At 41.6% G+C, this 13,177-nt stretch overlaps 1 protein-coding gene across 1 annotated transcript in view; it reads left to right on the plus strand.

Annotated features, from left to right (window-relative positions):
• The first annotated feature begins 476 nt into the window (after positions 1-476).
• The window catches only part of psip1a (PC4 and SFRS1 interacting protein 1a), a 39,461-nt gene continuing 26,760 nt past the window's right edge, over positions 477-13,177 (plus strand). The window contains exons 1-3 of the mRNA XM_072589138.1: positions 477-839; positions 3,774-3,850; positions 4,975-5,113. Of these exons, the coding sequence (XP_072445239.1) occupies positions 768-839; positions 3,774-3,850; positions 4,975-5,113 (288 nt within the window). The 5' untranslated portion in view covers positions 477-767. The remainder of the gene's footprint in view (positions 840-3,773; positions 3,851-4,974; positions 5,114-13,177) is intronic.

Raw genomic sequence — 13,177 nt, forward strand, 5'->3', positions numbered from 1 at the left:
AATGAGTACTGAGTTTAGGGCAGAAACTTCCTGAACACAGTTCAAAAAGGTGCTACAGCGCTGAATCTTTCTGGCTGATTGACGATATAGACTAAATTGTCGTTCTCATCGGTAATTATCCGAGTCCATTCATGTAAAAGCCCCAAAACAGGGGCTATACTATTTTTAAATGGCCATTGATGGGAATACCATGTCACGGGGGGGGGGGGGGGGGGAAGAGAGAGACAGAAACATAAATGAATCGCCTGGCGAAAACCTGCCCGTCCCTCTCAAGCACTTACTCGTTCCCCTTTATCCTCGAAACGTGTGCCGCGTTTGACCTGACACTTCTTTCCTCGAAGAAGTGCACCGATTTGGGGAGGCGAAGTGAGTCAGGGGGGCCCCCCCTTCAGCTTTGTCGCCGATGGTGCAGTCGCTGCGGGGACAGCGCGGGAGAGGGAGTGAGTGAGAGAGAGAGAGAGAGTGAGAGTGAGCGCGCGCACGCACGCAAGAGATTCGACGGCGGTTGGAGCGCGCCGGGCAGCCAGCTGCCGGTTCCCAGGAGCGGGCAGAGCTGAGCACGCGCTGTGGAAGCGCTCGCGATTGGAACGTCCCCGGGAAGCGCACGCTCTTCACCCCTTGCCGCTCGGCAATAACCGCCAAGAACAATAACAAGAAGCGGCCGAGGCCTTTCGCTGCACCAGGGCAGGTTGGCGGTGTGAGCTCCCAGTTCCTCTCCTGTCCTTTTCCTCTCCACCGCGCCCCCCCCAACCCAACCCGAAGAGGCCATGGCTCGAGAGTATAAAGCCGGGGAGTTGATTTTCGCCAAGATGAAGGGATACCCTCACTGGCCTGCCAGGGTGAGTGAGTGGGTGCATGCATGCGGGATGCAAGTCCCGGGGTGGCCTGTGGCATCCCACTGCTCAAAACCATTTTCTTTTTTTTAAAAAAAATGTAATCGCAATAAAAGCTGAACGGTCGGGTTTCTAAACCAGTCTTTTACGTGAGCGACTCGGATGCACGGTCAAAAGCAAACCTTTCTGTGGGGTGGTGGGAGAGAGAGAGGAGGGCGAGAGTTCGTTTGTGAGAGTTGCAGACTTTTTAAAGACAGTTTCTTACTCAGAGTGTCACGGTTACTGGTGAGGAGGGAGGCGGGGTGCTGGAATACATGAAAATCTCAGGTCGGCACGTGGAGTCCAGTTAACTTGCTATGCTGCAGTTCAAATGTTAAATGTTGAAGTTGCTGTCTCCATTTGTCTAAACCATTGGCCACTTGTGTGTCCTGAAAAAAAAATTGAGAAGCCACGGTGCAAAAGCAATAATACTTATTAATCTAATAAACCATTCTTTGTTTAACGTTCCTTTTGTATACTTCCTGAACGCTGTTACTTTAGAACATCGAGGTTACTGTATCTGTCTTTGTCGCAGGAGTATCAAGATAATCAAAACTGTTCCTGTGAAATATGTTACATTTATGGTACCACAACTGGTGTGCAACATAGTCATACAGCACCGAAACAGACCCTTTGGTCCAACTAGTCCATGCTGACCATAATTCCAAACTAAACTAATCCCACTTGGTCCATATCCCTCCAAATATTTCTTATTCGTGTACTTATCCGCATGTTTTTTTAAAAACATTATGATTATACCTGCATCCACCATCTCTGGAAGTTCATTTCACTCATCACCCACTCTGTGTACAAGAAAAGTTGCTGCTCGTGTCTTTTAAAATCTTTCTCCTTTAAAAGTATGCCCCTGGTCTTAAAACCCTCCACCCTAGGGGAAAGACACCTGCCATTCACCCTATCCATACCCCTCAATCTCCTACGCTTCAGTGAAAAAAAAAGTTCCAGCCTCTCCTTGTAACTCAAGCCCTGCCTTCCCACCAACATCCTAGTAAATCTTTTATGAACCTTCTCCAGCTTAATAATATTCTTCATATAACAGGGCGATCAGAACTGGACACAGTACCATGTTGCTTCAATTCCACTTTAAGGAATTTAGCAGGTGGCATCACATACATAAATACTGATAACCAGTCCTAATGATGGATGTGTATTGAATTAGTGAGTGCAAATGTACTGCCGTGTAACAGTTTAGGAATTGAAGAAACGAAGAGCAATAAAATATTATGGGTTTGTTGAGTATTGTTTAACAATATTGATTGAAGAGCTTAGCATGTACTGAAGGTTAATTCTCTTTCATTGGCAAATCTGAGAATTTTAAATTGCATTCCCTAATTCCCAAAAAGATGACTTCTGTTCTGCTTAACCAATGGTAACATTACTTTCACCATATACTATTTGCTGTATAATCTTTTGTCACAAAGTATCCTGAACTGGGACCTACTGGTTACTTCAGACTTTAGAAATTATGTATACTAAACTTTACAAACTTAGTGATGTCCCAGAAACATGTCCCCTGCAAAATATACTCTAACTTCAGTCTGATTTATTTTGGATTTTAAAAATATTTGGGACGGCATGGTGGCTCAGTGGTTAGCACTGCTGTCTCACAGCATCAGGGACCCAGGTTCGATTCTAGCCTCAGACGATTGTCCGGGTGGAGTTTGCACATTCTCCCCTGTCTGTGTGGGTTTTCTCCAGGTGCTCCGGTTCCCTCCCACAGTCCAAAGATGTGCAGGTCATGCTAAATTGCCCATAGTGTTAGATGCATTAGTCAGAGGGAAATGGTTCTGGGTGGTTACTCTTCGGAGGGTTGGTGTGGACTTGTTTGGCCAAAGGGCCTGTTTCCACACTGTAGGGAATCTAATGTTATAAAAAAAAAGCAATGATTCTGTTCTTGCCTCTGAAAAACCATTGGTGTTGTAACATTGCAACAGCGTAGCAATTGTTACATCAAGTTGAGTTACTGGTAATTCAAGAGTTTGTAATTCACTACTGAGAGGTCTGACTATATTAGTACTTTTATTTTATAGTTATTTTTATTTCTGCTGCAATTTGGTAATTGGGACAGTTCAGTCAACTCATGATATGACCGTTAAAACCAGTAGACTAAGGAAACATTCATTGCAAAGTTTGGATTGGACTTGAATTATGACCACAGGTGAAATACAGATCTTACATCATTTATTTTGATGCCTCCTAAACCTGAGGCATCCACCATCTAAAAAGGCAAGGGCAGTGTTAGCTTGGTATACCATCATCTCCAAGTTGCACACTATCTAGACTTGGACATGCATTGCTATTCCTTCATCGTCATTAGGTGAAACTCCTGGAACTCCCTATCTTCGCTATATGTACTGTACCAGTTCAAGGACTAAAAGGCCCACCAATAAAGGCCATGTTGGTGATGCCTATTTCCCAAAAAAGGGTCTCTTGCAAGTCTCTACCCATTTTGGACTTGGAACTTACAGCAAGAAAAAGTAATTTTTTTCTGGCTCCAATTGATGTCCAGCAATCTTAAAGATAACTTTTTATTCTGTTTTGCTGTGTTAATAGTTACTTCTTTTGTGACATTGAAATACTTATTCCTTGGAGATTAAAATATTTGAGCTTGGGAATTTTTGAGAATTGATATTGGGAGGGGAATCTTATTCCATAAATGTCCAATTGCGATCAGGGCTGAAAAACTCATGACTGGCTCAGAAATATCTGATCTGTAATTCTTGCATAGATATTTTGTTTCTTTTCCTTTACGTGCTTGTGGATAAAGCACTTTTTGAGTTGCATCAAACTTTCGAGTAATAAGTTTGTGATAAAATAATGTGAGACATCAATGATAACAGTTTGTGAAATGATATTTAAGGAAACTGCCTATTGTTTCTTCAGATTGATGATTTTGCCGACGGAGCAGTAAAGTCTTCAACAAATAAATATCCCATTTTCTTCTTTGGAACTCATGAGACGTAAGTAATGACTCTTGAAATTGTTTATAGAAATTGTTTTGAAATCTTTACGGTCAGGACAGAATTCACAGCAACATATGGATTTAAGAGGGAAACGAATCATCTTGTTTTACACATAAATGTATCTTTATTGTTAGGCTTGGTGTTTTCCGTAAAACCAAATGCTTCACACCAACCTTTGCTCAAGTAACAACAATATGATGACACGAGTGATTTAGTACATCATCTAGGATGATACTTCGCCTGTTGTGCTGTCTCTGGGTTGAGACATTAAACTGAACTTCTCTCTACCCGCTTGAGTGAACTTGCTGATGTTATGAAAGATGCGAATATAAATGTAGGTTCTTCATCTTTTTTTAAAATCCAAAATAAATCTTTTGTACACATTCCACAGTGCCCCCTGAGTAACTTTGTTTAGTTTGTTTAAGCCTTAGTGGGAATATTTATTACTGAATAGTTAGAGACTTTTCTGTTAATGGCAGATAGGCAGTTTAGTTGTTGTAACATTTAATAAAGGTGAGCCAAGGCTGTGAGAAGCATTTGTACTCCAATACCGATGAGTTGATAAAGAAAGAAAGGTTTAAAACATTAATTTGGTGCTTTTCAGACATCAGAGTTGCTTTACAGGTAATGAAGTACTGTTAAGATGAGTGAGTATCAGAAAACTGGCTATACTAATGCAAGAATGATAAGGATAGTTAATGGTTAAATTGGTAGAAGCCCCATGGTTGTCTTTGATTAGCAGTGCTGGGTCTTTTATGCTTATGAGAGGGCCACATGAGCTTAAATTAATGCCTTATCCAAAAGGTGATACACTTTCAGTCAAGTCTGGAGTTTGAACCCACCACTTTCTGATCCTGAAGTGGGAGTTCCACTGCTTAGCCACTGGTGACTCCTCAATCTTTTATAACGAGAACAGTCGTAGGATATGTATGTGGGAATAACTAGTTGCCTACAATTCCTTGGCATTTATGAATTTCATGTTGTACAGTTTATATCAGTATAAAGGTAGTTTTGCAGTTACAGAACTGTGGTTCAGTGGTTGAACCACGGGTACTTGTAGAAGATGTATCTCTGACCTACAGATTGTTGAAGTGAAGCTTAACTTTTCAAAATCTTTTTAGTGCCTACCTGGGTCCACGAGACATTTATCCATATGAAGAAAACAAGGAAAAGTATGGGAAGCCCAACAAGAGAAAGGGTTTCAACGAGGGACTGTGGGAAGTTGAAAATAACCCAACGGTTAAATTTCTTGGACAACAAGTGAGTTTAGCAATGTTATAAAATATAAGAACAAGCAACAGGAGATAGGCTTGGCAAAGGTTGCTTTTATCAAAGTATGCCATTTGAGTTGCAGTGTAAGAATATTCTGAGTGAATGGTCAACCCAATCTGTCATATGAACAAGGAGATAATCTAATTGGCTACAATCTATATTCCCCCACTGACCTTTTACCCTCTCACTTAACAAAAATCTATCTGCCCCTACCTTAAGAATATTCAAAGGTTCTGTTTCCAGCCTTTTCTTGGGAAGAGAGTTCCAAAGACTTGGGACTCTGAGCAAAAAAAATGTTTTGTCTGTTTTAAATGGGCATGCTGTCTTTGAAACAGTGCCCTGCCCCCTCTCAAACTTTCCAAAGAGTAAACATCCTCTTCACATCTGCTCTGTCAAGACCCCTCAGGATCTTGTGCTACAGTCAAGTTCCTCTTAACTTTTCTGATCTTCGGTTAATACCACTCTGTCCAGCCTGTTCTCATAAGATGACTTGCCAATTCCAGATACTAGTCTAGTCAATGTTCTTTGAACTGCTTCTTGTAGATTTACATTCTTCCTTAAATAAGGGGATCAATTCTGTACATACTTCACATGTGACTTCTTACCAGTGCCCTCTATTATTGGAGCATGGTCTTCTTAATTCTGTACTTGATTCTTTTTGCAGTAATTGCGTATAAGCCTTTTGTAATTCATGCAGTAAGACATGCAGGTCCTTTTACATTGCGACTCTACAATCTCTTCTCCATTTAGGCAATGTTTTATTCATCCTGCCAAAATGGACAGTCTCACCTTTTCCCATATTATGTACAGCTTAACTGATATTTCTGTGCACTTACATGGACAGACATGAATGTAAACTATCTATATTTTTTCTGTAGCCTCCTTATTGTCCTGCCTATCTTTCTGTCGTCAACAAATTTCTTAACCAAGTCTTTGGTACTTACATCCAAACCATTTGTATAAGTGATAAACAGCTGAGGTCACAGCACTGATTCTTGTGGCATGCCACTTGTTTTCTTCTGCCAATCTGAAAAAGTCTAATTCATGCTGACTGTTTGCTTCATGTTTGCCATCCAATCTTCTATCCATGCCAATATGCCAGCCCTACTCTGAGCTTTTATTTTCTGCAATAAGTTTTGATGAGGCAATTTAAATGCCTTTTGGAAACTTAAGTATGGTACATCCACCACTTCCCTGTTATTCACAACAGTTCACTTCCTTAACGAACTCCAGTAGATTGGTTAAATATTTCATAAAACTATGTTGACTTTGTCAAATTGTCTAAACTTGTGTTCTGCCAGAACATGTAGGAGCAGAAGTAAGCAATTCAGTTTGGGTCTGCTTACAATTCAGTGACTGATCAGATAGTCCTCAACTCCACTTTCCTGCCTTCCCCAAAATTATTAATTCCCACACGAATTAAAATTGTTATCTCAACCTTTTAATATTTTTAATGAATCAACCTCCACAGCTTCTGAGGTAAAGAATTTCTCAGATTCACTACCCCCTGAGAGAAGGAATTCCTCCTACTCTCTCTCCTAACTCATTGACCTTTTCCTCTTGAGATTCTGCTCTGTCGTAGTCTATCCACCAAGAGGAAACAACCTCTCTGCATATGTAAGACCCTGAATAATATTGTATGTTTCTGTAAGGTAGCCTCTTGTTGTTCTAAACTCCACTGAATGTAGATTCAAACGCCAGTCTTCTTCTTATAAGACAATCCTTCAATCCAGTGGACTCTGGACTGTTTCCAATGCCAATCTAGCTTTGCTTAGATAGTGCGACCAAAACTGTTCCCAGTCTTCCAGGTGTGATCTAACTCCTGTTTTGTATAGTTTTAGCAGGACTTTATTATTTTTATTCTCCATTCCCTTCAAAATAAGGGCCAGCATCCCATTTGCCACCTTTATTACCTGCTGAATTTGAATGCTGGCTTTTTGTGCTTAATGCTGAAAATGTGCTGCTGGAAAAGCGCAGCAGGTCAGGCAGCATCCAAGGAGCAGGAGAATCGACGTTTCGGGCTTGTGCCCGAAACGTCGATTCTCCTGCTCCTTGGATGCTGCCTGACCTGCTGCGCTTTTCCAGCAACACATTTTCAGCTCTGATCTCCAGCATCTGCAGTCCTCACTTTCTCCTTTTTTGTGCTTAATGGTGGAGGACTCCCAAATACCTCAAACTGCAGAAAGCTGAAGCATATTCTCCATTTAAATGATGTTCAGCCTCTGTTGTTTCTGCCAAAGTGCACAATCTTCTGTTTTCCCACATTATATTTCATCTGCCAAGTTTTTGCTCACTTGCTTAGCCTTTCTATATCTCCCTGCAGACTCTTTGTGCCATCCTTATCGCTTGCCTTCCCATCTATTTTTGCGCCACCCTGTAGCTTCTAATATTTTCCTTGTGAAAGAAATTAAGTTAACTGGTCTGTGGTGTTCTGCTTTCTGCCCCTCCTTACGTCTTGAATAAACTTGTTAGCTTTGCTATGTTCTGATCTAATGATCAGAACCTTCTCAGAATCTAGGGAGTTTTGGATAATTTAAACTCAGTGCATCAACTACCTCTCTTGCTACTTTTTAAGACCCCCAAGATGAAATTCATCAATACATGTCAGCCCGTAGGCCAGCAGTTTATTCAGGACCACTTTTCTGGTAGCCATAATTTTACTAAGCTCCTCCCTCCCATTTCTAAATTTACTGCTATTTCTGGAATGTTATTTGTATCCTTTACAATGAAACCTAATGCAAAAAAGCTGTTCCATTCATCTCCCAGTCTCTTATTTTCCATTTCTAATTCACCACATACACTTTTTATGACTAGTACTTACTTTATAAATACTTTAAAAAGAGTTAATGGTAACTCTTGCATTCTATTTTTATATTCCTAACTAGCTTTCTCATACCAATTTTTCTTCCTTATTAATCTTTGTCATTCCTTGCTGATTTTATTATTCTGTCCAAACTTTGGTTTGCTACCCATTTTTGTGCAATTACGGCAAACTTTGTTTTAACCGGCATGTTATGAACCAACACAGTAAACTGGCAAATATTATATACCTGAAGTACTGCATTTAACTGGCTAGGTAAAAATCCCCAATTTCTCCGCCTCCGCCGTATCTGCTCCCAGGAGGACAAGTTCCACCATAGGACACACCAGATGGCCTCCTTCTTTAGAGACCGCAATTTCCCTTCCCACGTGGTTAAAGATGCCCTCCAACGCATCTCGTCCACATCCCGCACCTCCGCCCTCAGACCCCACCCCTCCAACCGTAACAAGGACAGAACGCCCCTGGTGCTCACCTTCCACCCTACAAACCTTCGCATCAACCAAATCATCCACCGACATTTCCGCCACCTGCAAAAAGACCCCACCACCAGGGATATATTTCCCTCCCCACCCCTTTCCGCCTTCCGCAAAGACCGTTCCCTCCGTGACTACCTGGTCAGGTCCACACCCCCCTACGACCCACCCTCCCATTCTGGCACTTTCCCCTGCCACCGCAGGAACTGTAAAACCTGTGCCCACACCTCCTCCCTCACCTCTATCCAAGGCTCTAAAGGAGCCTTCCACATCCATCAAAGTTTCACCTGCACATCCACCAATATCATTTATTGTATCCGTTGCTCCCGATGTGGTCTCCTCTACATTGGGGAGACTGGGCGCCTCCTAGCAGAGCGCTTTAGGGAACATCTCAGAGACACCCGCACCAATCAACCAAACCGCCCCGTGGCCCAACATTTCAACTCCCCCTCCCACTCTGCCGAGGACATGGAGGTCCTGGGCGTCCTTCACCGCCGCTCCCTCACCACCCGACGCCTGGAGGAAGAACGCCTCATCTTCCGCCTCGGAACACTTCAACCCCAGGGCATCAATGTGGACTTCAACAGCTTCCTCATTTCCCCTTCCCCCACCTCATCCTAGTTTCAAACTTGCAGCTCAGTTACTGTCTCCTTGACTTGTCCGACCTGCCTATCTTCTTTTCCACCTATTCACTCCACCCTCTCCTCGACCTATCACCTTCATCTCCTCCCCCACTCACCCATTGTACTCTATGCTACTCTCTCTCCACCCCCACCCTCCTCTAGCTTATCTCTCCATGCTTCAGGCTCACTGCCTTTATTCCTGATGAAGGGCTTTTGCCCGAAACGTTGATTTCGCTGCTCGTTGGATGCTGCCTGAACTGCTGTGCTCTTCCAGCACCACTAATCCAGTATTTAACTGGCTAGTCCAGTTCACTTTCTGGTCAATGGTAACCCCTAGGGTGTTGCAAAGTATTATTCTGTCCAATTGTTACAGTTGTTAAAATTATTTATCTCAGTGTAAATATACTTGTTCCGTCGAATGGCCACACAAAATATGAACCATTGATTCAACTTCGAGTCCGTTTCTCCTCAAGTACTGCAATATACTGCCATGCCTGAGCAGTCAGTTGAGGGTGCAAGTGAGAAGGTCTCCATCAGTAATTTTTATTTAAGGCAAAATTGCATTATTATTTATGTGATTGCTGTAAATCAAGTATAACAGCGATGTATGTATCCCATGGCATTACATTTCTATTACTTAGTCTGTGTTTCTACATTGATTATGTGGACCTCTTGGTTATTTGATCACCTGACACACGTCCCTGGTTAATAAAAGGTTTGCTGTGTATCCTTTTTCTTTAAGTTTGATACTATTTTGATCTTGGTTGACCATGGAATGTGGTTATTCCCTTGGAATTTTTCTTCAGCTTTGGAATGCGTCTATTCTGTGTATTCTGAATTATTCCTTTAAACATTTTGTTGATGCATTTTTTGTTGCTCTCTTCCTTAATCTAATTTGCCAGTTCACTTTTTAGCCTGCTTTGCTTTCAGGTCAGGCATGGGGATGTTCATCAATGATTATGTAATACTCAGTACCACGTATGATTCATCAGGTACTGAAGTAACCCATGTCCAAATGCAGCAAGGTTTGGGATGAAAATGGCAAGGAGCATTTATGCCATGTAACTGCTAGGCAACGGCTATTTCCAACAAGACAGAATCTAACCATTGTCCCTTGACATTCAATGACATTGCATCATTGAATCCTACCACTATCAACGTCCTAGAGGTTACCATTGACCAGAAATTGAACTGGACTAGCCATTTAAATGTAGTGGCTAAAGGTCTATTAGAGGGTAAGAATCCTGCAGTGAGTCATCCCCAAAGCCAGTCTGTCATCTACAAGGCAGAGGTCAGGTGTATAGTGGAATGCACCCTACTTGTTTGGATGAGTACAGCTCCAACAACTGAAGAAGTATAACACCAACCAGGGCAAAGTAGCATGCCTGATTGGCACCACATGCACAAATATCACATTCCAATGTTCAGTAATAGCAGTGTGCACCATCAACAAGATGCAGTGCAAAACTTTACCAAGGCTGAGTTAGCACGTTCGAAACCCACAACCACTTCTATCTAGAATAACTAGGGCAGCAGATGTAGGTAGTGTGTGTTTCCAGGTATGTTCTCTTCTGAGCCACTTACTATCCTGACTTGGAAATGTATCACTGTTCCTTCAGTGTTGTTGGGTCAGAATCCTGGAATTCCCTCTCTAATGGCAATATGGATCTACCTACATGTACTGCAGAAGTCAGGAGGGCAGCTCCCCACTACCGCCTCCAGGACAATTAGGGATGGGCATCTAAGTGCTGGACCATTCAGCGGTGCCCATATTACACAAGTGAATTGTGTTCTCTATTATGTTGACTGCCAGGCTCTTGCCATATTCTTACTTTTTCTTTCTGCTGTATTCTTTTTACAGTATCCTTTCTGTATTCAGCTTGTATTATTGTGATCCTTGCCCATTATCAAACTACTGATACCTTTCTCTTGTATCTTTTTTTTTCTACTTTGTCTTATTTCCAATCTCTCATCATCTAAGGAACTCTGGCTTTCTCTCCTGGCTTCACACCTTATATGAATATGCTTGACTGTGTCCAAGGCAACCTGTTTCTCTATCACAATTTTTTTCCCCTGACAGTCTTTGATTTCAATTTACCCAGGTCAGATCTGTTCACGGTCCACTGAAATCTGCTTGCCTCTAATTAAGTACTTTAACTCTGGATTGCTCATTATCCTTTTCTATTGTCAACATGTACACCATAGCTGAAAATAATTACTTCCTCGTTCAGCCTGAAAAGTACTAGGCAAGAAAATTGTTCAGAATGTTCTTCAGAACTTTTCTTTGTCTTTTATTTATCCTCTTACAGACTAGAATAATTCAATACCCATTATCTCTGTCTACAATTCTTGCATCAATCTATAAATTTTCACTTCTGTTTCTTTCCCACTGCTTTGGCCTATCAAATATACTGAGTTCTATAAAGATACCTCTGTTTCTTATACCTAACCAAATAGATTTATTAGTAATCTGTTGAGGACATCTGTCTTAAGAACTAAAATATTTTTCTTCATACTGCCACATTTCTTCCTCCTTGAGCATCTTGCAACCATAAAATGAGTGGACAGCATGGTGGCAAAGTGGTTAGTACTGCATCCTCACAGTACCAGAGACCCAGGTTCAATTTTGCCCTTGGGTGACTGTCTGTGTGGAGATTGCATATTGTTCCTGTGTCTGCTTGGGTTTATGCTTGTGCTCCAGTTTCACAGTCCAAAGATTTGGAGGTTAGGTGGATTGCCCGTGCTAAAGTTGACCTGTCGTTCCTGGGAGTGAGTAGGCTAGGGGAATTAGCCATGGTTAATGCATAGATATGAGGTTAGGATGGATGAGTGGGTCTGGGTGGGATGCTATTCAGAGGTTGTCGCAGTCTTGAAGGGCTGAGTGGCCTCAATCGGCACATTAAAAGGACAGAGGTTTGGAAAGGACATGAGGGGCAATTTATTTGTACACAGGATGGTTTGCGTGTGGAATGAACTTCCAGAAGAAGTGTTGGATTCAGGTACAGGTGCAACCTTTAAAAGACACTTGGATAAGTATATGACAATGTTTGTAAGTATAAGGGCCAAGCGCAGGCAGGTTGGACTATTTTAATTTGTAATTCTGGTCAGCATTGACTGCCTGTTTCTGTGCTGTATGACTCAGAACTTCATCGAATCCTTACAGTCACAATGATGATGTTGACCCCACAGAAGAAGTTTTAGGTGTGTTGTCCACATCAGATCTCTTCAAAAGCAGTTCACCTAGTGGCAATTTGCTTATCTTTCCTCAAACTTATGCAATTTCTTTTATTTTTCAGATATTGTCCAGTTATCTCTTGACTGAATCTGACACTCACTCTCTCAAGCGTTGTAGATTCTAACCGTTCAATTGCATAAGAACGTTTTTCCTTCTGTTATTGTTGCTTCCTTTCTTAAATCTGTCCCCTCTGGTTCTTGATTCTCCTCCGGTGGGAATAGTTCCTTCCTTTCTAATCTGTCCAAACCGCTCAAAAATTTTAATGTTTCCGTCAGATCTCCTCTTTTTCCAAGGAGATCAGCTCCACATAGTTGACGTTTCTGCTGCTTGAAACATTCGTGTAAATGTTTTGTTGCACCCTCTGTAATTCCTTTGTTTTCTTGCTTAAGTGCAGAACCCAAAACTAAATGCAGTACTCCAGTTGAGGCTGAACCAGTGGTTTAGACAAGTTTATCGAAACTGTGTTGCTTTCTTTTCTCTATGCCCCATTTCATTAAGCCCAGGACCTCGTATACTTTATGAAATAACCTACCTTAATGCCTTCAATGATGTTTGCACAATCACCCCATAGCTGCTGCAGCTCCTTTAAAATTGTACCCTTTGTATTGTTGCTACTTGTTTTTTTGTTTTGTCATCTGCATATTTTAAAATTGTACCTTATACACTCAAATTAGGCCATTCTTGTGTATCAAGAAAAGCAGGGGGTACAATCATTGAACCCTAGGAGAATCCTTTCTCTAGTCCAAAAATGTAACTGTTCTCTCACTCAACCAATTTCATAACCTTACTGCTTTTCTCTTTTATTTCCTGGGCTCCAACTTTGCTGTGAATCTTTTATTGAAAGCATTTTTGAGGTCTATATAATCTACATGAACTGCACACCCAGGAATATTTAGTAAT

Source organism: Chiloscyllium punctatum, chromosome 2 (assembly GCF_047496795.1).
Source record: "Chiloscyllium punctatum isolate Juve2018m chromosome 2, sChiPun1.3, whole genome shotgun sequence".
Lineage (NCBI taxonomy): Eukaryota > Metazoa > Chordata > Chondrichthyes > Orectolobiformes > Hemiscylliidae > Chiloscyllium > Chiloscyllium punctatum.